Genomic DNA, 26722 nt, shown 5'->3' with positions numbered 1-26722 from the left:
TTACCAAAGCCTCTAATATGTATGCCCACCTTTTTGAAGGTGTTAAAGCCAACCAATGAATGTATTCCAACATGTTTTGGATCGCATATGTACCCTTTTTATGGCACTCTTGTCTTGCGATAAATGTATTTTTGACTCCTTTCGAATATAACTCGCATATTTCCACACACACAAAAAGTTTGAATTCAATTGAAAGGGAGAAATTATCGCCTACTTTCTAAAAAGAAAATCAAATATGATGATGTGGGTGCCTATTTCATATGTATACCCAACACTAGTGTGTTTTTAACCGGCTTAAATTGCAATATCCCGGCTAGATTCTAAGATTGCCTTAAAGAATGTTGATAGAATTTTACAAATTTTGGCTTAAATACCCACAAAATGTTTAAAATTTCAACCTAAAACCGGGAAAGTTTTAAGTATGCCCTTTTTTCTTTGGTTATCAATAATGTTTTTTGGCAAGCACTACACAGAGGATTCACATATGGTTGTATCTTGTAATCTAGCTTCAACAGCTGTGCTTTCTTAATGGGCAACTATTCCTTTTCCCTAATATGAAGGGAGCTCAACCTTTTGTGAAGGAGAGAGAGAGAGAGAGAGAGAGAGAGATTTTATTATTGTCCTCGGAGGTCAAATATGACTGTGGGACCAAAAATACATGTGATGTACTATGTATGGGGCTGATAAGTGATTCTCGATGCTCTAGGACTGTGGTGATGAGAATCACAATCGAGAGCGCACATTGTGGCTCGGAGAGGAAAGTGTGGATCTAAGTCATGGCCGCTTTAGGGTACAGTCTTGAGGGAGAACATTGAAAAAAACGAAGTCATCGACTAATCAGTTTAAAAATAAAAAGGGTTAACTTCTTTGCACATAAGTTGAAAATCCTTGGCATACAACAATATTGGACAAGCAACAACAATAGTTAGTTGTTGGTTGTAGGAACGACTAAAAAGACATCATCTAAACATATGTCCTCTCACCATACCTGTTACGGGTGTGCTTGGGACACTTTTCGGTGAAGGTTCCACCTTGAGTGTCACAGGCACACCTGTAACCTTGAGTGTCCCAGGCACACCCGTGACAATACCAGCACTCTCGCCCATCTCTTTGCAAGTGATCAATTTAATTGCTCATGTGGATCATTTTAAAGCTGGGACGGTTTGTTAAAAAAATATTAAAATAAATAAACAATAAGAGCATGGGGTTAGGCATGAGGATGAAAATCTATAATATAATATGATATGGTACCCCACATTCAAGTTGTCGCTCTAGAATTGTAGAGCAATTTCTCGGTGGCGGTTCAAATCGCTGCGGTAAATGGTAGAATAGTATTCTTCACTAGAATCATAGTGAAGGTCCGATTGTGACAATGAGGTGCTGAAGGACACAGAATGCGAGCTGATTAGCGACTCCAAAACCTATAAAAGCATCAGAGAATAGTTCAAAATAAAGCTTTCTTAATTTCCACATGAATGTGTGTGTATGTATATATTTAACCATTTATGAGTATAATAGGTTTTTGGCTCATAGCTTACCTGGCCCATAAAAGGCCTACAAATAGCAGAGGATTGCACACACAGACCAGCTGCCATGATTAGGGTTTGCATCTCCTGCAGATCATATGCTCCTTCAAGCCTTGGGTCTGCAAGTTCCTCTATCCTAGATGACTCCAGCAGAGGTTTTGCCTGGCAAAGGAAATAGACCCATCCTCTGGTATGAGATGACATTGATTGTGAGAAAGATGACATCTTTGCACTTCAGATCCATCCTTTGGCATGGTAAGAGATGGCTTCTGATGAAGATGTTGAAACACATAACATCTTTCCAGTACAGGTCTTGAAGCATTAAGAGTAACAGTTACAAACACCTTTGTAAGACTTACCCACATCACAAGGCTCTGTTGTGCATCATCAATGGGCATTCTCCCGGTTATAAGTTCCAGTAGAAGAACCCCAAAAGCAAAGACATCAGTTTTTCCATGTACGATACCATGCCTGAAATACTCTGGGGCAAGGTGCCTGCCAAGACAAGAGGCCAATCAAGTCAGTTTAGCTTTTTTCATGTTGAAATGTTCACTGTATAGACAAAGGCATGTGCAAGGAACAAAGAAGGAATCCTCTCTCTCTCTCTCTCTCTCTCTCTCTCTCTCTGGAAAATGGAGCTATATGCTGTGTACGAGAGACCTCTGGGGATGCTCAATGGGCCTATCTCCTGGAGGAAGTATAAACTGGAGGGTTAGCTACGCATCACGGTGGCATATAGGAAGAATGTAGTTATGTGAACCACCGAGAAGGTGCATAATGACATGTGATGTGTCCCCTGAGCCAGACTGAAAAATGTGGAAGACCGCTCCCATAGCCACAGAACAGAGTATCTACGCCACTCCACTACCTTGGAGAAGCTTGTTGATGAATCCCACTGGCTGCGAAGAGTATCCAACAACTTTGACCCCATAGCTACCAAGGTGGTAGATGTCAGCACAGGCTGGAACCATAAAATGAGAGCACAACGAACCTTCCACATGATCCATAATGTAATGCAGTAAATCGTGGTCCAAGAATGGAGATCAAACTGATGCACCATGGGTGGAAGCATATCAAGGTTGGAATAGCGGCCAAAATTTCACATATTGAGGATCCTTGCAGTACTGAAGCATCTGCTGGGCACAAGCGTCAACCTGTTGTTGCCGCTGCATCTCCATCCTTTCGTACTCAAGTCTCACTGGGTGGGGACGGCCCGTACTGTTCCGAATCTTGAGAAGATGGACGATGTCCGTTGGATTCTTCATTGTTCTCGCCTGAGCCGGAATGGTCAGGTGCCACAATTTCCTGCTAGCAAGATTCGTCAATAGAATCCATGTGTGTTGTGAGTAAAGGGATCACATCCTTCGTAGGAGAAGAATCATTGAGCACTGTAACAGACTTGGACACTCCAAGCGTAGAATCTACCACAACACACGAGAGCAAACTGAAAGAGCTGAACAAAACTGAGAGAGACGACACGGCACGGTGTAGTTCCGTGCCTAGAGAGATTCGCCCCAAAGACTAGCGCCCCTTTCGGTATTTCTTTATTATTATTGCTTCACAAAGTACAATGTCCGAGGGTCCTCGTCTCAACAGTGCTCTGTCACGAGGCTGTGGCAACCACTAACCTTAGTTGTTGGTTTCTTTCCCTTGATTTTTCTTTGATTTTTGGGACCCTCTTTTTGAAGTCACAAAAAGACAGACATTGTGTGACTAGTGTGGAATGTTCGACGGCCGAGAGTTTCACCCCCAGTCGGGAAGGACAAGTCTCCACTAGATGGTCGGGCCAGTCAACTCTGAAACCCGAGCAGTAAACGGGTGTCTAGGCTCAGTTAAAAGTCATTTAGGCCCCTCGCTACACATTATAAGTAGGTGGGTACTAGGAATTTAACTCAAAAGAGGCAAACTGGACACATGGCGGCTCCCGGTCAATTTTCCAGGTTGTGGAGGCTGATTTTTGCTTCACAAGTGAACACAAGTGTGTATGAGTAGTGGGTGCAGGTGATCACAGCTTTTATGGAAAGCTTGCCTTCTCCCTTGTCTTATGTAGCACGATGGTTCCGCTCTCGTGCATCTCTCTCCCCCTTTGAATACAGATTCGCGATGCCCCGCTCGAGGACTTTTCATCTGTATGTACAATTGTGGGTTCATGCCAGATTGCCGAGGCAAGAGCCTCTTGCACAGGTACTGAATTAGCTAATTGCTAGTCCCCCGCACGTACTAGTGAATTCGGAGAGATTTCACGCAAGAAATCTCGTCCGACTTAAAGGGCAAGTAGCCCTACAGGTGCGGGAGCTCGAGGGTGCTGGGTTTCCAAGCCCAAGAGGTATCTAGCTCGTGGGAACACTGCTTATCACATGCAGGCAGGTTCAGTTGGAGTTTTAGTTTGCATGGCAAGAAGCATTGCTTTATATGTAAGGTTTTTTTTTTTTACACAAAACAAGAATCAAGCATAGCGTGTCCTCTTTTGTTTTTGCTGTACCAAACTCTCTCTCGCTCTCGTTTCTCTGCAAGCCGAGCTCCTCACCATGGCTCTTCTTCCCCATCGACTGCATCCTCCATAGACCTACAAACTATCAGAGGGCTTACTAGGGATGCGACCAGCACGTGAAACGGAGCCCGAAACAGGAAATTACAGCCTGCTGTGTATTTTTACAGGTTTAGGGTTTCGACCCTAATTGATCCCTATTACCCCCAAGAGCTTCGGGGAAGCGAGGGGATCGCTATACACGTGTTTTGGTGCATTTTCGCGGCAGAAAACAGAGAATTCGGCATGACAATATGGCTAATAGGACGAATGATGCCAAGGAGGAGGGTTCCTCTTCACAGGACAGACAGACTGTTCCTCCTCCAGTGTTTGAGAGTGGCGAGAGTTCACGGCCACCCCTATCTGTACCTTTTGTTGATTTGAATGCTCCACTAGGCATAGTTACATGGGACGACGGACCGGGGTAATAGTCAGGAAACAGGGACGGGGTCGGAAAGGCAAAAAAAAAAAAACAATTTTTTTGGCATTTTTTGACCTACACACGTGCCACACACATAGAGCATCACTTTGACCACAAATTTACACTAAATAGACCAAAGAGCATGAGTCATATAGGCGCAAATGTGCTAATAAAACATCGATGGATACAAAATGAAAAGTGCATGCCACAAGGGCTCAAAAAGGACAAGCCTCAAGGATAACAAAAAGTACAAAGGGTTAGGTAGACTCTAGAGGAGTAGACTCTAGACTCTAGAGTGATCAATGATCATCAAACTCCGGAAGTGCTCGCCTGCTGAATTTCCATATCATCGCCGTAGTCGAGGTCGTCAACGACATATGAGGCCTCACGAGGCTCGCATTGAGACTCGCAATCCTCCTCTAGCTCCTCCAAAAGTGTCTCGGCCATAGATGGATTCTCTTGTGCCATTTCCCACTCAGTGAAGGGATCTACCTTGTGTGTGACGCTCTTGGCAAGCATGCGCAAGTTAGCGCTCACAAACACCAAATCATTGGCCCTCTGGACCCCAAGGCGATTCCTCTTCTTAGAGGCAATGTGGCTGTACAAACTCCATAGTTGCTCCAAGAAACTAGTGGTACATGCTTGGCTAAGGACACGAACAGCCAAGCGCTGCAAATGTGGGACATCTCCTCCATGGTCCTCCCACCACAAAACCGAGCCAATCTTGCTATGATCAACCTGTGCATCTACACATCCATAGGAGCCCTTCTTTTGCCTGTAGTTGAGTAGCTCATCTCTAATCTTGCGCCTAATGTCACTGCTAGGCTCAAGGCTCTCCAATGCAAGCCGCCATCCTTTGCTCACCTCCTTGTCGGTCTCTTGACGCCTTCCCTGAAACTCCGGGTCAAGCACATAAGCTAACCATGAAGTGGAGAGTATTATCTATTCGACCTCGACTCACACAAGCCACGAATCTCCACATACTAAATAGGGTCAGGCACAAGCTTCTCAAGTGTCTCTATCATCCGATCCATGGCTTCATAGACTTTGCCGATGCATGGCTGCAAGCTATCCACAACTTGAAGTAGGTGTAGAATAGGCTTGACCATGGCGTCAAGAGTCTTCACCTCCTCCCACCAAGCGGCATCGTCGGCCCATTCTCGGCATTTCAATCTTGTTGTTGATGTAGACTCCAGCATGGCCTGGAACTCATCACTGAGAAAGAGGCTCCTTAAGGCTCCACCACATGTAGACAAGCGGCTTAGCATAAGCCAATTGAATGCAAATCTTGTCTCTGAATATTTGAGCAAGGACAAGTGCCTCCTCTTTGAGAACTCATGGCGCACTTTTTGATGGTTGAGCACAAAGGAGACAATTTGAGAGGCGTCACTAATGGTGGGTGAAATCCATGACAAGCTCCCTATGTCCTTGAGGAGGTTGTTGAGGCAATGCGCCATGCAAAATGTGACTGGATGCTGGGATACATGCCCTCAATAATAGCCCCGGCTGCCCTACTTGACGCCTCTCCATCTGCAACCATACAAAGGACATTCTCCGGGCCGATGATTTCTAAGGTTCTTGTCCACTCCGCAACAAGCATCTCCGGGCCTTGCCGCTGACGGATGCATCATGTGACTCCACAAAGTACATCCCCCCACGAGAGTAGGCCACCACTCCGTGGATGGACTGCTTGCGGGTGTCGCTCCATCCATCTACAAGGAGAGAGACGCCATTGGTCTCTCACAAATTCTTTGTTGCTTGGGCCGCTTGCTCCACAGCAAGCTTCTCTTTGTCAAGGAGGGTGGTGCGAAGCCTCTCCGATGAAGATGGCACATAAGAGGGGCCATATTCCCCTATTATCGTAACCATGGTTCGAAAGTATGGAGACCTATCCACACAAAATAGAGCATGTTGTTAGTATGGAGAGTCGAGACCCCATAATGAAATACAAAATGGGAGATTGCAATGTGCACATGCCATAAGTCACAATGGAAACTCACCGCGAAGCATGGAAGGCAATGTGGTCGTGGAAGAAGAATCGGGCAACCCATCTATCCACCTCTTTCTTTAATTTAGGATTTCAATTTTCGTTGGGGGTGCTTTGGCGATGCGCAATGGAAGCCCCCGATGTAGATGCATTTGTCTTGCACGCTTGAGAGGTGGAGCCAAGGTTGGCTTGCCTTTGCTCTCGCGGTGTCGCCATGGGTTAGATGAAGAAAGACAATTGGCTGTGCAAAATGCACTTGTGGAGAAAGATAGGAGAAAGAAATGGTTTTGGCCGTCATTTAAAAGAACAAGGATATCAAGGTTGGGGATAAAGTCCTTATGTATGGAGTATGGAGTATGTAACAAAAAGAAAAAGTTGAAATATGCGAGAAAAGGACCATATAGAGTATGCGAAATCACCCCACAAGGTACCATTCGTGTGGAAACTCTTGATGGAGTTGAAACCATTGGATTCCTCAATGGGAGTAAATTTTTAAGATACTATGATCCTTTAAGCCAAGAGGAGCTACGTGCCATCCATCAAAAAAAGATAGCCAAGGCACAAGCAGAATTGAAAAAGATACAAGCTCAAGCTAAGGCTAAGGAGCGACAACAACGTATTAGACACCGACAAGAGGGAGGGATCAACGGCAACAAAACGGCACCTCTTGGCCGCTTCCGCGACTTCATACACCGCGAGCTTCTCAAGAAGCTCCAACCTCTTCTCGGGAGTAATGTGTGGGCAAAACTTCACCTCGTGACCAGGTTCATGAAGAAGATGGGCTCGCACTTTATTTGCACCACTCGTTCTCTTGTACGGATATAGCTTGCATGTCCATGGTCTTACACCGCCACCTTGACCACGTGCGATAGAATCAACTTCATCCCACCGCGACCATGTTTGCACGGCGGGCCTCCGTCGAGAAGAGCCGGCTTGAGAAGTGGAGTTAGCTTGAGATGACATGATGGTGGAGAGAGAGTAGAGGAGAGCTTGTGTGGAGAGAGAGTAGAGAAGAGCTTCAAAGTTGAGAGGGTAGAGAAGAGAGAGTGTCACGAGGACGTGGCAGTTATTAACCATGTCACAGAGATGTGGCAACTGTAACCTTGGTTGTTGGTTTCTTTCCAATGGGGTTTATTTTATTTGTTTAAGACCCTCTTCTTGAAGTAGCAAACGGTCGGACATTGTATGGCCAATGTGAACGGTAGATTCACCCGCAGACGGGAAGTGGTCGGCACTGGAATTCGTATGGTAAGAGGATGTCTAGGCTCAGATCAAGATCATATAGGTCCCCCCGTCGCACTTAGCAAGTTGGTGGATACTAGGAAGTGAACTCAATTAAGGCGTAAAGTCAAGGTGGGACTTCCAACAAAAAGTATCCGACAGTTGGGCCACATTGCATTTTTGGATGCGGTCCCAATGAGGATAGATGGTCAGAAGACCAGTGGGAGCCCAACGGAAGCATCTCCTAAAATTTAGGGAACTGCTATTTTGGGCCACGAAATGTGTTCGCGTCATTACCTTCGGTATGACTAGGGGAACACTTTACAACTCTGCCGCGAAGTCAACTGACGCACCAATTGAGATATTTTTAGCAGGGAAAGCCCAAACTCGGAAACTGAGCGACGTGTCAGCTTGTGAGCGATTCTGCCACTCTGGGAGGCAAAAACGAGCTGCATATCATCAAAGGGGGCGCCATTTTCAGCCACAGGCGGATTGCAACAGGTACAGAAGCTATGGAATGCTTACCTTGCCCTCTATGTACAGTATGGTGACGGGAGTGATGCCCCGCACGCTACATACTGCTCTCTTTCTCCCCTACGTGCAGTTATGTGATGCCCCACAAGAGGGCTACTCATTTGACTGATGTACAGTTGTGTGGGTTCATGCTTTTGTGCTGAGGCAAGAGCCTCCTTGAGCAGGAACAGGGGTAGCTAACTGCTGCTCCAAAGCAGGCACTGGTGAGGGTCATAACCTCACCGTACAGGTGCAAAATCAGTGCTGTGTATGCGCTGTAAATTCACTGTTTTTCAGCCATACGGACGCCAGGATCATTGGGAATCGTGCCCCACTGGCAAAGGACAGTTAGGGGACTGTTTGGGGCTGAAAACAGGGCAAAAATCAGTAAATACAGCGTGCTGAATTTACTGTTTTTGGACCGGAATCAGAGGGTATACGACAGTGCAAGCGAGTTCCAGCAGGGGAATTGGTTTCGCGCAAGTTTTGGGGCTGTTATGCTGCCGAAATTTGGCCAAATCAAATGGTATCTAGGTGGATACACGTGAAGGATTCCCAGGACCTTACCTTGTAATTTACCCTCCTAAAGAATAAAGAAATACCGAAAGGGGCGCCAATTTTGGGGCCTACAGGTTGTCGGCGTCTGCTCGGAGCATTCTAGCTTCCGAGCCGTGTGTGTGATGAAGTGTTAACTCCCGTTACAGGTTCTCTTTGCAAAGTGCTCTGTGTGTGTGTCTAAAGTAAAGAATTTCGGGTGAAAGCCAACGCCTACCGCCCCACCACGGGCCGGTTTCATGGTTCCATTGCCGGGACATCAATCACTTTTTCCTCAAAGAGTGAGCCTGGATTGTTCAAGGTAAAGACACACAGTGCAAGAACGCGGGGATTACACTATGGCCGACAAGGGGAAGGGAATTATGGAAGAGGGTTCCTCTCCAAAGGACAGGCAGGAGATTCCTATGGCTTTTGAGATTGGCGAGAGCTCACGGCCACGTCAGTCTGTACCTCCTGTCAACATGAATGTCCCTCCAGTAGTACAGGGCTTTATGACAGGGCAACTTGAGGATGATGCGTTAAAGACTCAGTTAGTTGCCGCGGTGAATGTCTTTTCGCAGCTGGTGCAGAATCCGAGGTTTATGGAATTCTTACAAGCGCCACCAGTGCAACAGCAAAATAGGCAACCGACGCCGCGTACAGAGCTTGTTGAAGCTCAAGCCCAGGTACTTCATGAGGCGCAGGAGGAAAGGGAACACTCGCATGTTGCGGAGTCGGGGGCTCCAAAGCAGGTTCCTCCCGTGCTTGAACAGGTGGCTAGAACGCCTATTCCACAGGTTATGCCAGTTCAGCCCGCCACCTTTCAGAGCCAACATGCTGTCTTGAATGGACAGGGAGCTGGATACCAGGCTATGCAATCAGTTTTTCCACCACCCACGGTACATCCTGGGTATTTCGGGGGTGGATCAGTGTTCCAAAGTATGGCTGGTTATGCGTCTGGAAGTCAGCCGTACATGCCAGGAACAGTGTTCGGGGGTATGCAAGGCATCATGCCAAACCCCATGTATGGTACTATCGGCATGCAGCAAGGTTTCCACGGCAACCAGGGCCAGTTTGGGGTGCCACAGGGTCATTTTGGCATGGCTGGTTTTTCTGGACAGCAGCCAGATATCGCACCTCTGACGCAAAATGTGAATGGCCAACACGTGCCAATCATGCCTAGTACAGTGCCCATGTTGCAGACCATTCCGTATGACAATTTGGGGGCACTAGAGAAGCCGAAGGCTTACAAAGAAGGTGGTGCAGCGGTAAAGTTCAGTACCTTCAGTGGTTTCGAGGACAAGACAAAGGCACTCACTTTCCTCCAGCAGTTTGATACAGCTTATGCGGGAGGGAATTTTATAGAGGCCTCGAAGGTTAGGAAAGCTGCCACTTTCTTAAAGGACAATGCGCTGACATGGTGGACGACATTGTTAATGCAAGGACAGGCACCCGCCACTTGGGTTTACTTCAAGCAAATGTTTGCATTTGCTTGGCTATCAAATGAATTTGAAGCCGATGTCTTGACAGATTGGCACCAGCTTACGGCAGCTTCGTGCAAGAGCTTGCTGGAGTACAATAGGAGGTTTTGTAAAGCATTACTCTCAGTGACCTCCTACAGATTTGTGCCACTGACAGAGCAGATAGAGAAGTATTGTTGTGGGCTGCCTAAAGGGCTTCGCGATTACTGTACAAAGAATAGAGTGGCTACCCTTACTCAGCTTATGGAAGTTGCGAACACTGGTCTTGCCCTGTTGAAAGGAGAGGACAGTGGATTTCCGAGCAATGATAAAGGAGGGCAGCAAAAGAAAAATTCAGCGAAGAAGCCCTTTGTGAAAACGGCTCCTGATGCGTCACAGGGGTCAGAACAGGCCACCAAAGACAAGGATTCAGCTGGGACTTCTGGAGCGCAGGCAAAGAAACAGAAAAGGAAGCCTTTTGTGCGCAAGTCGCTCGAGGAAAAGAAGGTCCTAATGGCTGAGAACAAATGCTTTATATGCGAGCAGCCTGGTCACTTTTCTATCAATTGTCCACAAAGGAAAAGGCCAGCTGACTCAGAGGATAAAGAAGACCAGAAAGGCAAGAAGCCTAAACCCACGGCAGGTTTAGTGCCAGACATGGTGGGTGACAGACCCAGCACAGATGCCAGTGAGTTATGCAGGGCATGGGGTAAAGTTAGGGATCAGACGGCACTCATCTTCTTTGATCCAGGTGCCAAAGCCAACTTTATCTCACCAGAGTTAGCTATGAAGCTCGGCATCAAAGCTGAAGAGATGGGGTACACCGCAGAGGCAGGGTTGGCATGTCCTGGCCAATCAGAGTGTGTTACTCCCATCATTGGAAAACTGCGTCTGCATATTCAGTCGTATGTGGACACTGAAGAGTTTTACATCATGCCGCTGGAAGGTTGTGACGCCTTGTTGGGGATCCCGTGGATGTTCCGAGTGCATGGAGTCTTGGATGCCTACAACAAAAAGATCACTGTACAGCATAGGGGCAAAACTCACATCTTGGATGTAAAGCTTAAAGGAGAGTCAGTCCCTATTGTATCTGCTTCTGCTATCACTTCTGTAATAAAGAATCATCTTTCTGTGTACTTGATTTTTGCACGTGATGTCTCAGATAGTGATCAGTCAAATTTATCTGTGTTAGATAAAGAAAGGTCAGCATTTTTGCAAAAGTTTAGTGACTGTTTTTCTGATTCATTACCGTCGCAATTGCCGCCAAAGAGACCTGAGGACCATCGGATAGATTTGGTGCCAGGGTGTAGCCCACCAAATAGACCTCCCTACAGGGTTAGTGCGGCGCAGCAGAAAGAGATTATGGGCCAGGTTGAGGAGTTATTAGAGAAGGGGCTGATTCAGCCTAGTTCTTCACCCTTTTGCTCCCCAGTGCTCCTAGTGCAGAAGAAGGATGGCTCATGGCGCATGTGTATTGATTACCGTGCGTTGAATAAGAATACCATCAAGAATAGGTTTCCTATTCCTCGCATTGATGATATTCTCGATCGTTTAGAGGGTGCTGCAATTTTCAGCAGGATAGACCTGAAGAGTGGGTACCATCAGATTCGTATAAGCCCAGAGGATGTGCACAAGACTGCGTTTAGAACGACATTTGGTCTTTATGAGTTTCTAGTGATGCCGTTTGGGCTAACAAATGCTCCTGCCACGTTCAACAGAATGATGGACCGGATTTTCCGCTCGCATCAACAGTTTGTTGGAACATTCTTCGATGACATGATTGTGTATTCGAAGAATGAAGAGGAGCATAGGCGTCACTTGACCATTGTGTTCGAAGAGCTGCGCAGTCACAGGTTACTTGTCAATCCTAAGAAAAGTGAATTCTTCCTTGAAGAGATCCACTTTCTGGGCCACATAGTCTCAAAGGATGGTGTAAGAATGGATCCCGCAAAGGTCGAAGCTATCAAGACATGGCCAGACTTGAAGACTGTGCACGATGTCAGAAGCTTCTTGGGATTGTGTTCCTACTATAGAAGGTTTATCAGAAATTTTGCAGAGATAGCATCGCCTCTTCACGCATTGCAAAAGAAAGAGGTCACTTTCAGATGGACCCAAAAAGAGATTTCAGCTTTTAGTCTCTTAAAGGAAAAGTTGACTTCAGATCCAGTTATTGTTTTGCCAGATCTCAGGAAGTCATTTGTGGTCCAGTGTGACGCGTGTGGCAGTAGCATCGGAGCAGTGCTAATGCAAGATGGACGGGTAGTAGCCTATGAAAGCCGAATTTTGCAAGGGCCAGAGAGGACTATGCAAGTCTATGAGAAAGAACTCTTGGCCGTTATTCATGCGCTTTCTAGTTGGAAGCACTACCTCTTAGGTGCTGATTTTGTTGTCCAAACAGATCATCAGACCTTGCGATACTTCTTGACACAGTCTAAGTTATCCAAAAAGCATATGCGATGGGCAAACATTCTTTCCATGTTCCACTTCCAGATTATGCATGTGGAAGGCAAGAAGAATGTTGTGGCTGATGCGTTATCAAGAAAGCCACAAATTTCAGCTGTGTCAATTCCTTATCATCATGAGTTAGATGACATGAAGGAACAGTATACTGCTGATGAAGATTTTGCAAGGATCTTTGAACAGTTACAAGAGGGGCAACATCACGAGCACTACCTCCTCAGAGATGGTTTTATCATGATGCATGGCAGACTTTGTGTCACGAGGCCACTGCGACATAAGGTCATGGAAGAGAGTCATGTCCCACCGTATGCAGGGCATCGTGGCATTGATGCAACAGTTAAAGCGGTAGAGACGTTCTTCTATTGGCCTACCTTGAGGAGAGATGTGGATGCCTTTGTGCGAGCATGCATAGTTTGCCAAAAGGTCAAGTTTGACAGGCAAAAGGCACCAGGGTTGTTACAACCACTGCCGATTCCGGATAAGCCATGGGAAAGCATTGCTATGGACTTTATCTTTGATCTTCCAAGGACGCCAACAGGGAATGATGGTATATGGACCATTATCTGCAGGTTCAGCAAGCAGGCCCATTTTATCCCTGTCAGGAAGAAGATAAAATCTGATCAGATGGCACGCTTGTTCATGTACAATGTGTTTAAGTACCATGGTATGCCCCAATCGATTATCAGTGATCGTGATCCTCGCATGACCAGTTTGTTCTGGAGAGGATTGTTTGAGAACATGGGTACTACGCTCAAGTTCTCGTCTTCGTTTCATCCACAAACTGATGGACAGTCAGAAGAGGCCAATTCTACTGTCTTAGATCTGCTGAAATGCTATGTGTCAGATAATAAGGGCAAGTGGGAACAGTATTTGCCTATGCTTGAGTATGCGTACAATAATACAGTGCATTCGTCTACTGGCAAAGCACCTTTTGAAATTGTTGAAGGCGGCAAAAAGGTTCCTCCCATTTTGCACACAAAGGACAAGATCTTTGAGGCAGATCGATATGTTGAGAACATGGATGAGATGTATAAGAAGATTAAAGTTGCCTTGGAGAAGACTCAGGCAAAACAGAAAAAGGCTGCTGATCGTCACCGTCGTGAATTGCTACTATCACCTGGTGATTGGATTCTCTTAAGGTTCGAAAAGGCAAGATTAAAGAAGATGAAGGGCAAGGAACGGCTGTTTCCTAAGCTCAGCATGCGTTACTATGGGCCTTTTCAAGTGCTTGACAAGATCAGCGATGTGGCTTACAGGCTGAAATTGCCTGATGCGCGGAAGATTCATAATGCGTTTCACGTGAGTCTTCTAAGACCCTTCGTGGGTGATGTGCCAGAAGATATGCCAGTTGAGGATCAGCCAGAAGTTGAAGAACTTGATGAGATCCTGGTACCTGAGCAAGTTTTGGCACATAAGGACAGAAAAGTTAAAGGACAAGTTGCAAGACGTTATTTGGTGAAGTTCAAGAACTATCCGCCTATGGATGCAAAGTGGATGGAAGAGCATGAACTGTCAGAGTCACCAAATGTATTGCAGCTTTACCTTGAAGCCTTTGGGTTACAGCCTACTTATGCCCCAACCCAACATGTGCAAAGGAGGGGTAATGATAGAGCTAGTACATCAAATGTACATATGAATTCAGTGCCATAGATGGAAATGGCAAAAGTATGAAGGCCTCATTAAGTCATTTGTATCTATGTATGTTACGACCTTTCTTGCGGATACATGCGATGATAAAAGAGTGTTAATAGCACAAGATCATCAGTGGCGTGTATTTATGGTATGCAATCGAGGACGTTTGCGATTTCAAGAGGGGGGTATGTCACGAGGACGTGGCAGTTATTAACCATGTCACAGAGATGTGGCAACTGCTAACCTTGGTTGTTGGTTTCTTTCCAATGGGGTTTATTTTATTTGTTTAAGACCCTCTTCTTGAAGTAGCAAACGGTCGGACATTGTATGGCCAATGTGAACGGTAGATTCACCCGCAGACGGGAAGTGGTCGGCACTGGAATTCGTATGGTAAGAGGATGTCTAGGCTCAGATCAAGATCATATAGGTCCCCCCGTCGCACTTAGCAAGTTGGTGGATACTAGGAAGTGAACTCAATTAAGGCGTAAAGTCAAGGTGGGACTTCCAACAAAAAGTATCCGACAGTTGGGCCACATTGCATTTTTGGATGCGGTCCCAATGAGGATAGATGGTCAGAAGACCAGTGGGAGCCCAACGGAAGCATCTCCTAAAATTTAGGGAACTGCTATTTTGGGCCACGAAATGTGTTCGCGTCATTACCTTCGGTATGACTAGGGGAACACTTTACAACTCTGCCGCGAAGTCAACTGACGCACCAATTGAGATATTTTTAGCAGGGAAAGCCCAAACTCGGAAACTGAGCGACGTGTCAGCTTGTGAGCGATTCTGCCACTCTGGGAGGCAAAAACGAGCTGCATATCATCAAAGGGGGCGCCATTTTCAGCCACAGGCGGATTGCAACAGGTACAGAAGCTATGGAATGCTTACCTTGCCCTCTATGTACAGTATGGTGACGGGAGTGATGCCCCGCACGCTACATACTGCTCTCTTTCTCCCCTACGTGCAGTTATGTGATGCCCCACAAGAGGGCTACTCATTTGACTGATGTACAGTTGTGTGGGTTCATGCTTTTGTGCTGAGGCAAGAGCCTCCTTGAGCAGGAACAGGGGTAGCTAACTGCTGCTCCAAAGCAGGCACTGGTGAGGGTCATAACCTCACCGTACAGGTGCAAAATCAGTGCTGTGTATGCGCTGTAAATTCACTGTTTTTCAGCCATACGGACGCCAGGATCATTGGGAATCGTGCCCCACTGGCAAAGGACAGTTAGGGGACTGTTTGGGGCTGAAAACAGGGCAAAAACCAGTAAATACAGCGTGCTGAATTTACTGTTTTTGGACCGGAATCAGAGGGTATACGACAGTGCAAGCGAGTTCCAGCAGGGGAATTGGTTTCTCGCAAGTTTTGGGGCTGTTATGCTGCCGAAATTTGGCCAAATCAAATGGTATCTAGGTGGATACACGTGAAGGATTCCCAGGACCTTACCTTATAATTTACCCTCCTAAAGAATAAAGAAATACCGAAAGGGGCGCCAATTTTGGGGCCTACAGGTTGTCGGCGTTTGCTCGGAGCATTCTAGCTTCCGAGCCGTGTGTGTGATGAAGTGTTAACTCCCGTTACAGGTTCTCTTTGCAAAGTGCTCTGTGTGTGTGTCTAAAGTAAAGAATTTCGGGTGAAAGCCAACGCCTACCGCCCCACCACGGGCCGGTTTCAGAGAGAGTGGGTAGAGAGACTCAAGGGTAGAGCTTGAGCATAGAGAGACTCAAGGGTAGAGCTTGCTGAAGGTAGACCGTAGAGAGGAGAGGCTTGAGCCTTGAGCAATTGCCAATGAGAGCTTGAGCCTTGAGAGGCCCAAAGGGTGCTTTTATAGCCTCCCCCAAAAATAGACTTTGGGCTGCCCTGCTGACCATTTCAAACGGCTAAAAATTTGAATTGAAAAAAAAAAATCCGTTCCTTGCCGGTCGTTTTCCGTCCGTCCCTGGCTGTCCCATCCGTTCCCGGTCCGCAGTCCCCGTCCGTCCCCGGGACGGCAGCATGCGTTCCCGCCTGGCATGCGCCTAGCCGGCCATTCCTAGCCGTCCAGCCCCGTCTCCAACCCGGTTATGGCCGTTCTTGTAACAAACCGCTGATGTGTCAAAGCCCTAAAGAAGGGGGCCAACTTGCAGATGTCGGTCGAGGGGCCTAAACCCTAAGAAGAACAAGTAACAGAAGAAGAAGTCCTACCGACTTATGGGGACACCGTTCAATGGGACCCAAGTGACATAAAGGATTAAAATAAAGCAGGACCCACACACACACAAAAACTGATGACGTGGCAGATTTTCGAAAATCACGTTGGTTGATGACGTGGCATGATGTACGGATTTTCGCATTTTGCACTGGCTGATGACGTGGCAGGCTGTATGGATTTCCATGATTTACGCTGGCAGCTTTTGGCATTGCTTTTTGGACCAGAAGCTTTTGAGTTTTGAAGGCTTTTCACTGTAACTGCTTTTCAGGCCAATGGCCTTTAAATATGAGGTTAGGGCTCATTCTCTGGCATGCTTCCTAGAGAAGGTGCAAAGTCTGGAGTACCGGCTTGTACTGTGTTGATGCAATATAAAGAAATATCAAAAGGGGCGCCAAGGTTTGGGGCCAATACTCTCTGGGGTGGAATTCCGCCACTCCGTGTCGCGTGTTCTCTCTCTCTTACAGTTCGGTTGTTATTTGAAGTCCTTAAGGTTGCAATCTATTCTTTTCTATTGGCATGTGGTGCCCGTCTTGTGACAGTGGTATCAGAGCATCAGGCATGTGCTTGTTTGAAAGCATACCGGTCCTATAAACGAGCAGACAGAGCTATTGGATTTTTTTATCTGAGGTAGCTTCGTGCTCCGACCCCGGACTCATTAGCCACTCCACCCTTACTTCATCGCGCATCGGGCGCGCTCCCATCTTCATCGCTCTGTCTTACAGGGCAAAAGCCATAAAGAACCCAAGACTTGGAATTCATGGATTCAGTAGAATATTTGCAGTTTTTGCTCAACAAACTCCACGACATTCTTTCGCGGCATCCTCAGCAGAATCTTCCGATGCTACAAAGTTTTCAACAATTTTTGAACTACATGTTACCCCCTCTGATGCCCCAGGTGGTACCTCCTCCTCCGGCACCAGAAAGTACGAGAGCTTCCAACCGGCAACCTTCTCAGCCGCCTGACCCGATCTGGGGAGTCTTCATGAATATGGTGCAGCCATCTGACACTGATCCAGTGCAACCGCCTTTGCCATCGCCATTGTCCCCACCTCCACCACCACCGCCACCAAGCTACAATGGTTGGAGCCCATATGGATACCCTTATTATCCATACCCAGTATAAGCACCTAACCAACCCAAAGATTTCAAAGATGGTGGCACGACAGTCAAATTTTTCACTTTTTCTGGGGTGAAAGATACAGCAATTCGACAACATCTATGCTTTAGGGAACTATACAGAAGAGTCCAAGATTTCTCGAGCAGCGGGATTTCTTAAAGAAAATGCTATGCAATGGTGGAGTTCAATCGCGACACAACCGCATGCTCCAAGGACCTGGCAAGCTCAAGACAGTTTTTGCACGTAGTTACATGACTTCCATGTTTGAAGTCCGGATTTTGGCAGAGTGGGGCAACTTGAAAATGCTTGCCACTAAAACCATGGACGAATATAACCAAAGGTTTCTCGACGTGTACCTTCCGGTGTCCTTTAGATCTGTTCCCTTGGAGCCCCAATGCGAGCGATACACCATTGGACTATCATCATCATTGCAGGAATATTGTCTATCCAAGCAAGTCTCTACCATGCAAGAACTTATGGACCATGCCGCGGTCGGCTACAAACTGATGAAGGAAAAGCTAGAGTTTACCACAGAAGAATCTCCCGCCACTAACCACAACTCTCGGCAACAACGAACAAATTCTTGAGAGTCTCGTGAAAATCAACCGCAAAGGCCTCATTTGAGGCCTCAACAATGAGACACCTTACTACAAGAAGGCCAATGCTTTGGATGCTTTCAAACAGGGCATAATCATTCTAATTGTCCCAAACGCATTGATAGACCAGAGGAGCCGACGCCCGCGCCAACGGTCGACAGAACCCCAGTGCCACCTCCTGCGAAGAGAGCTAGACCCGCTATTGGACTAGTTCCTGATATAAGAATACCATCAAGAACAGGTTTCCTATTCCAAGGATTAATGATATTCTTGACCGACTAGAGGGTGCTTTCAACAGGATAGACCTTAAAGAGTGGGAACCATCACATTCGTATCAGGCCAGAGGATGTGCACAAGACTACGTTTAGGACGACATTTGGTCTGTATGAATTCTTAGTGATGCCATTCGGTCTTACAAATGCTCCTACCACGTTCAACAGAATGATGGATCGGATTTTCATCCCACATCAAAAGTTTTTCGGCACATTCTTTGATGACATGAAAGAATGAGGAGCATAGGCGTCACTTAACCATTGTCTTCGAAGAGCTACGCAGTAACAGGTTGCTTGTTAATCCTAAGAAAAGTGAGTTCTTCTTGGAAGAGATTCACTTTCTTGCCCGCATAGTGTCAAAGCACGGTGTCCGAATGGATCTTGCCAAGGTTGAAGCAATTAGGACATGGCCTGATTTGAGGACTAATCATGATGTCCGTAGCTTCTTGGGCTTATGCTCTTACTACAGAAAATTTATAAGGAACTTTGCCGAGATTGCTTCACCCCTTCATGCTCTATAAAAGAAAGAGGTCACGTTCAAGTGGACACAAAAAGAGATTTCAGCTTTTAATCTCTAAAGGAAAAGATGACTTCGGATCCAGTAATTGTTTTATGTAATTTCAGGAAGTCATTTATGGTCTAGTGTGATGCGTGTGGCAATAGTATTGGAGCAGTGTTAATGCAAGATGGTCGGGTAGTAGCTTACGAGAGCAGAATCTTGCAAGGGCCAGAAAAGACTATGCAAATCTATGAGAAAGAGCTACTCGCCATGATTCATGCGCTTTCTAGTTGGAAGCACCACCTGTTAGGTGTTGATTTTGTTGTCCAGACAGATCATTAAACCTTGCGATACTTCTTGACACACTCGAAGTTATCTGAAAAGCATATGCGATGGGAAAACATTCTCTCTATGTTCCACTTTCAAAGTTTGCATGTGAAAGGCAAGAAGAATGTTGTGCTGATACATTATCAAGAAAGCCATAAATTTCAGCTGTGTCAATTCCTTATCATCATGAGCTTGATGACATGAAGGAACAGTATGCTATTGATGAAGATTTTGCAAGGATCTTTGAACAATTGCAAGAAGGGCAACGTCACGAACACTACCTCCTCAAGTATGGTTGTATGATGATGCATGGCAGACTATGTGTCACTAGGCCATTGCGACATAAAGTTATGGTAGAAAGCCATGTCCCACCATATGCAGGGCATCGTGGTATAGATGCGATACTGAAAGCGGTCAAGACATTCTTTATTGGCCTATTTTGAGGAGAAATGTGGATGCCTTTGTGCGAGCATGCGTGATTTGCCAAAAATTCAAGTTTGACAAGCAAAGGACACCAGGGTTGTTACAGCTACTGCCAATTCCAGATAAGCTATGGGAAAGTATTGCTATGGTTTTTCTCTTTGATCTTCCAAGAGCACCGACACGGAATGATGATATATGGACCATTACTTGCAAGTTCAGCAAGCAGGCCCATTTTATTCCTGTTAGGAAGAAGATAAAATCTGACTAGATGGCACGGTTGTTTATGTACAATGTGTTCAAGTACATGGTATGCCACAGTCTATTGTCAGTGATCGTTATCCTCATATGACCATCCTATTTTGAAGAGGCTTCTTTGAAAACATGGGCACCACGCTCAAGTTTTCCTCCTCATTTCAACCTTAAACCGATGGACAATCAGAAGAGGCTAAATCTATTGTCTTAGATCTGCTGAAATGTTATGTGTCAAATAATAAGGGAAAGTGGGAACAGTATCTAACCATGCTTGAGTATGCATACAACAATACGGTGCATTCGTCAACAGGCAAGGCACCTTTTGAGATTTTTGAGGGTGGCAAAAAGGTTCCTCCTATTTTGCACACAAAGGACACGATTTTTGAGGCAGATCGATATGTTGAGAACATGGATGAAATGTATAAAAAGATCAAGCTTGCCTTGGAGAAGACTCAAGCAAAGCAGAAAAGGGCTATTGATCGTCATTGTCGTGAATTGTTGTTTTCACCAGGTGATTGGGTACTCTTACGGTTTAAAAAGGCAAGGTTAAAGAAGATGAAGGGCAAGGAAAGGTTATTTCCCAAGCTCAAGATGCGTTACTATGGGCCTTTTCAAGTACTTGACAAGATCAACGATGTTGCTTATAGGCTGAAATTGCCTCATACTTGGAAGATTCATAATGCATTTCACATGAGTCATCTAAGACCCTTCCTGGGAGATGTACCAGAAGATATGTCAGATGAGGATCAACTAGAAGTTGAGGAACTTGATGAGATCTTGGTACCGGAGCAGATTTTGGCACATAAGGAAAGAAAAGTTAAGGGAAAAGTTGCACGACAGTATTGGGTGAAGTTCAAGTACTATCCACTTATGGATGCAAAATGGATAGAAGAGTGTGAACTGCTAAAGTCACCAAATATATTGCAGCTTTCTTGCGGATAGATGTGATGATAAAAGGGTGCTAATCGCACTAAATCATCTATGGCATGTATATGCAATCAAGGACGTTTGCGATTTCAAGAGGGAGGTATATCACGAGGCTGTGGCAATCACTAACCTTAGTTGTTGGTTTCTTTCCCTTGATTTTTCTTTAATTTTTGGGACCCTCTTTTTGAAGTCACAAATGGCCGGACATTGTGTGACCACTGTGAAACGATCGACGGCCAAAAGTTTCACCCACAGTCCGGAAGGGCAGGTGCCCACGAGATGGTCGGGCCAATTGGCGCTGAAATCCAAGCAATAAAAGGGTGTCTAGGCTCAGTTCAAAGCCATTTAGGCCCCTCGCTACACTTTATAAGTAGGAATTTAACTCAAAAGAGGCAGACTTGACACATGGCGGCTCCCCGTCAATTTTCACGTTTGCATGAAGAGGGGGTGCCCAATTTGAGAGTGGAGGCTGATTTTTGCTTCACAAGTGTGTGTGTGAGTAGTGGGTGCAGGTGATCATAGCTTTAATGGAAAGCTAGCCTTCTCCCTTGTCATCTGTAGCACGATGATTCCGCTCTCATGCATCTCTCTCCCCCTTCGAATACAAAATCGTGATGCCCCGCTCGAGGGTTTTTCATCTGTATGTACAGTTGTGTGGGTTCATGCGCGATTGCCGAAGCAAGAGCCTCTTGCACAGGTACTGGATTAACTAATTGCTAATCCCATGCAGGTACGAGTGAATACGGAGAGATTTCACGCAAGAAATCTTGTCCGATTCAAAGGGCAAGTATCCCTAAAGGTGCGGGAGCTCGAGGGCTTGCTATGGATGCGACCGGCACGCGGAACAGAGCCCGAAATAGGAAATTATAGCCTGCTGTGTATTTTTGCAGGTTTAAGGTTTTGACCCTAATTGATCCCTAATATCCTCAGGAGCTTCAGGGAAGCGAGGGGATTGATGTACAGGTGTTTTGGTGCATTTTTGGGGTAGAAAACAGAGAATTTAGCGTGCTGCAATATGTCTATCTGGAGTGGGAGACGCTCGCTGCTGCTCGCTGCCCACCCTGCGCACTTCTATCGCAATCACTGCCCCCCTTCCCCCTCCTCGCCCTTCGCAATGCTTTCCTCCTAGCGCCCGCCCGCTCCCGCTCGCCCCCCCTTCGGCCCGCTAGCCCTGCCCGCGCGCTGCCCCTCCCGCTAGCAGAGGCGAGGTGCGACATCTCCTCCAGGCCAACCTTTTAGTAGAGATGGGCTCATCGACTTTCAGCTTCTTAGGCGCGGCTACTATTAGATAGAGTTTGAGTCTTCCGAGATGGTGTCCAAGGTCATTGCGATGAGCCCCCTATCCATCCGAGCAGCTAGAGCTCATTTCGACAGTGGCGCCATGGATTTGATCCAGCTACCGATGTTCTCGTTGAGCAAGCAGACCTTTCCATCTCAATGTGCTTCTCCATCTCAATGTGCTTCCTAGGCCTGAGGAGGGAGTACCTACCGCTCCTTTCCAGGATTGGTTCAGAGATTGGGAGTGTCCTGGAGACACCTCGCACAGCAGCCTCTGTAGTTGCCAAGGTAGCTGGCATACCTACAATACGCATTCTAGTTTGTGACACCCACACCCTCCCGAAGGTCGTTCTACTACCTCGGATGAATGGTGGTTGGCTTCCTTAGACTGTGGAGTACTCAGGCCTCCCGAACCAATGCTTTATTTGTCGAGAGATGGGCCATCTAGCAAAGGCATGTTCACGAAGGAAACCCAGACCTTCGGCACAGACCCAAACCTAGCCTTCTAAGGCTGGCCAGACACAGCAGACAGATACAGGGAGCATAGAAACAAGAAACGGGCGGAACGGGACCCTTCCGTTCCTGGAATGCATTCCCAAGCCCGACGCCTCCTCGAAACGGAAACGGGAACGTGGCCCGGAACGGCTGGAACGGCATTCAGAACTCGGATCGGCAGAATCCGGAACGCCAAAGTTAAAAAAATGACAATTTGGGACAGGTCTTTTGAACTTTTGGGGGGGTATATTAAAAAGGGCTTTAAACCCTCTCTCTCAAGCTCTCTACCTCACCCTCTCCCTCAAGGCTCTCTCGCCCTCTCCCTCTCCCTTTCCCTCAAGGCTACGTTCCAGCCTCCGTTCCCGTTCCCCCACCCCAAGGGGCCCCTGTTCCGGAAACGTCCCGGAGCCCCCCGTTCTCGTTCCGTGTAACTATGACAGGGAGCTCAGGCAGGTTCCTCCTCCAAGCCTGATGCCCAAGCAGAGGAGGGATGGCAGCAGGTCCGTGGTCATCACCATCAGGGACCACCACGCCAGTTCGGTCCCCCCCTTGTGGTCGTCCTACACCAGGCCAGCAGTAGTGGGTTCCCACAGGGAGCCGTTTTGACCCCTTCAAGTAGGATGAGGCCACAGTTCCACCCTCCACCTCACCTTCACCACCGGCAGCCCCTCTCAATGACTCCATGAGGATTGTCTCATGGAATGTGCAGGGATAAGGAGGGCCCCAGTTTCAACGCCAACGGGGTCGGTTGTGTCACGAGCTTTAACGATGCCTTGTGGGTGGTGAGATTGATATTCTTATGCTTCAAGAGCATCATCTCTTTGAGACCCGCGTTAGACGATGTGGTCAAATTTTGTGTGGTCACTGTGAGACATTTTGGTCAGCCGCATTTGGACCTGGTGGTATCAAGGGAGGGGTATGTATGACTATTGCGGACTCATGGCAGTAGGCCATTGTGGACAAAGGTATTATTGTGCCAGGCAGTACTCAGTGGATTACTATGCGGATTTAGGGTTGCCTCATGGGCTTCTTGAACATATATGCGCCCAATGTGGCAAGTGCACGAGCAGAGTTTTGGTTTCATATTGTAGAGTCTTTGCCACATGCAAAGCAGTAGTGTGTTGGGGGAGACTTCAACATGTTGGAGGACCCCTCTGACAAGATTGAAGGTAGCCATGCTACTATACACAGGGCTGTGTTGGCAGCTTCGGAATGACTTTGAGAGTTTCTGATGTTTGGCTGTGAGGCCCCCAGACAGCTTGTCTTTCTCGCTTGGACAACAGAGTAGGAGGAGTGAATCTATCTCGCATAGATCGCTTCTATGCCACTGACCACATCTGTGATATGGGTGGATTTGTTTGCATTCTGACAAGGACTACTTTTTCCGACCATGCACCAGTGATTCTCACTGTGACAGACAGACAGAGAGAGGGAGTACGATGTTGCGCATCCCTGAGAGGATCTTGATGGATCCAGAGCTTAGAGAGCAAGTGGTGGCACTTTTTGTTACCATATACATGTGGTAGTGATGTGTGTGAACACACTAGGACCGCCGGGGCATTTTTTCCCTCTTTAGGAGGTTTTTTCCCCCGTGCATTGTATATACGCCCATCGCTCTAGGGCTATCTATCTTTCCATTGCACACTAAGTAACACACTCTCTATTGTGTGTCTTGAGCTTCCTTCGTCTTCTCCAAGCTGTGCGTTTCTCTGCAACCCTAATTCCAACAATTGGTATCAGAGCAGGTCACGTCCTCCCGGGCTTAGTTGCCAGCTGCTCCAGCACACGCCTGCTCACTCTCTCCGATTTCAGTGAGCTTTGGCGAGCGTTCGCAGGTCGACAAATATTTTGGGAAATGCTCGAAGAGCTTGGTCTGCTCAGAATTTTGATTCGGACTCATTTCAGCCTCCGTTTCCACTACAGACAGTACTGCACAAGCTATTTCGTCATTTTGTGCAGAATTTCTGTCAGTGCCGTTTTTTGCATAGCAGGTGCCTTACAATCTTCTACGGTTTGTGCTATATAGCACAGGTTGTTCCCGCTCCGTTTCTCCTATTTTCGGGCAGTTTTCACATCAGGTGCAACATTTACCATGGCTGACAGCAACAACACAGATGTGTTCAAGATGTTTGTTGCTGAGGACAGGTTGGATGGGGACAACTACCCTATGTGGGCTTATATGATGCAACATGTTCTTGTGTCAAAGGGTGTCTGGAACATTGTGCAGGGCATTGATGTACGTCCTGGTTCTGAGGATGTAGGCGATGTTGAGGATGTTGCAGTTATTGCTGCAAGGATTGCAGCTATTAGAGTTGTTTTGCCTACGGCAGAACAAGCTCGTTGGGATGTTAAGGATGAGCAGGCTCATGCATTGATTGCGTTGTCTGTGAAGCGCACCATTGTTCCTCACATCCATTCAGCAAAATCTGCAAAACAGACTTGGGATATTCTAGCAGGTCTTTATGCAAGCCGCAATGAGGCTAAAATTGCTTTGCTGCGTAAAGAGCTGGAGTCGAAGATTATGCATGAGGAAGATGATATGGACACTTTCCTTACTAGTGTCAAGGATATCAATGAGCAACTTATTTCTGCAGGTGAAGTCATTTCAGACAGTTCCCTTGTGCAGACTGTTCTTGATGCCTTACCAGATTCCTACCAGACTTTTGCCAGTACTTGGAGACTTATGACCCAAGGAAATCCAGAAGTTGTCAAGTTTGATGCATTATGCACATTGCTGTTGCAAGAGTCACTGTCCAGAAAAAACAGGACTAGACAGCGTGCAGTTGAACAGGCTTTTATTGCTTCTCAAAGAAAGGGTGGTAACAGCAATGCAGCCACTTCTTATGGTTCTGTTACGAGTGGCAAAAATTCTGTTCCTAATGCTTATGCTGGCAGTACTTCGTCTGGCAATTCTGGTGATAAGGACAAAAAGAAGATGCGTTGCCATTATTGTAAAGCCAATGATCACTTTATCAAGTCGTGTCCTAAGTTGAAGGCCAAAGAGGCTAAGAAGAAAGAGGGTGGTTCCACTGCAAATACTGGTTCCACTACAAATGCAGCCATTGTTGAGTCTTCTGTGAAAGGAGACTGTGTTGCTGATATTGATGCAGAATGGGCTTTTAGCGCAGAGTGCACTTACAATCCTGCTATCCATGATGCATGCTTGTCAGTTGCTGCAGATTCACATGTGTGGTATTTCGACAGTGATGCTACAAAGCACATTACGTCACATCGTGAATTGTTTACCTCTCTCGAGTCTGTTCCTCATGGGAATTCAGTCACTTGTGCCAACAACGTCTCTTATCCAGTTCAGGGAGTTGGAAAGATTGTGCTCACTGCTGCTAACGGCAGTTCCTTCACACTTGTTGATGCACTTTATGTACCTGGGATCAAGAAGAATCTCTTGTCTGTATCCGCACTTGCTAGACTTGGACTTATAGTCAAATTTGTGGATGACAGATGTACAGTTCATGATCTCAGTTTTGGTGATAAAATTGTTGCATCTGGGCTTTTGTGCCGTGGGCTGTATAAGCTCACTTTGTATGACAAGTGTGGACAAAATTTTGCAAATGATGTTGCAGATTCAAGGGCTATTTCAGATGCAAAACTTTGGCATGCACGTTTTGGTCATCTGAATTTTGCCAGTTTGCTGCGTTTGCAGAAATCTGATATGGTTGCTTCTTTGCCGCCTCTTGAAGCACCTGTCAAACATGTTTGTGAAGGCTGTATTTTGGGTAAGATGCAGCGTTCTAAGTTTCCAAAGGATGGTTCAGTTCGGGCCACATGCAGGTTGCAGCTTGTGCATAGTGATGTTTGTGGGCCCATGCAAACTCCGTCCTTGGGCAATTACCTGTACTTCGTGACTTTCATTGATGATTACTCCAAGCATGCATGGGTATTTCCGCTTAAAGCGAAGTCCGAAGTTTTTATGTGCTTCAAACAATTTCTGGCTATGGCTGAAAATGTCTCGAAATGTGCTATGGGCACCCTCCGTTCCAATCGAGGGGGGGAGTATATGTCTCATGAATTTAATGCATTTCTGGCTAGTCGTGGGATAAAACACCAAT

The 26722-nt window shown here is 46.6% G+C and overlaps 1 protein-coding gene across 1 annotated transcript in view; it reads right to left on the bottom strand.

The window, feature by feature from the left end:
• Positions 1 to 841: 841 nt before the first annotated feature.
• LOC147423168 (putative receptor-like serine/threonine-protein kinase At5g57670) overlaps positions 842 to 26722 on the bottom strand; it is a 38610-nt gene continuing 12729 nt past the window's right edge. The window contains exons 9-11 of the mRNA XM_086501035.1: positions 1886 to 2021; positions 1539 to 1688; positions 842 to 1421 (exon numbers count right to left, since the gene is read on the bottom strand). Coding sequence (XP_086357161.1) covers positions 1272 to 1421; positions 1539 to 1688; positions 1886 to 2021 — 436 coding nt within the window. The 3' untranslated portion in view covers positions 842 to 1271. The remainder of the gene's footprint in view (positions 1422 to 1538; positions 1689 to 1885; positions 2022 to 26722) is intronic.

This window comes from Adiantum capillus-veneris, chromosome 26 (genome assembly GCF_014529385.1).
Source record: "Adiantum capillus-veneris isolate H3 chromosome 26, ASM1452938v2, whole genome shotgun sequence".
Taxonomy (NCBI): domain Eukaryota; kingdom Viridiplantae; phylum Streptophyta; class Polypodiopsida; order Polypodiales; family Pteridaceae; genus Adiantum; species Adiantum capillus-veneris.
The sequence above is the reverse complement of the archived record's forward strand: the minus strand, read 5'-3'. Positions and strand labels throughout refer to the sequence as shown.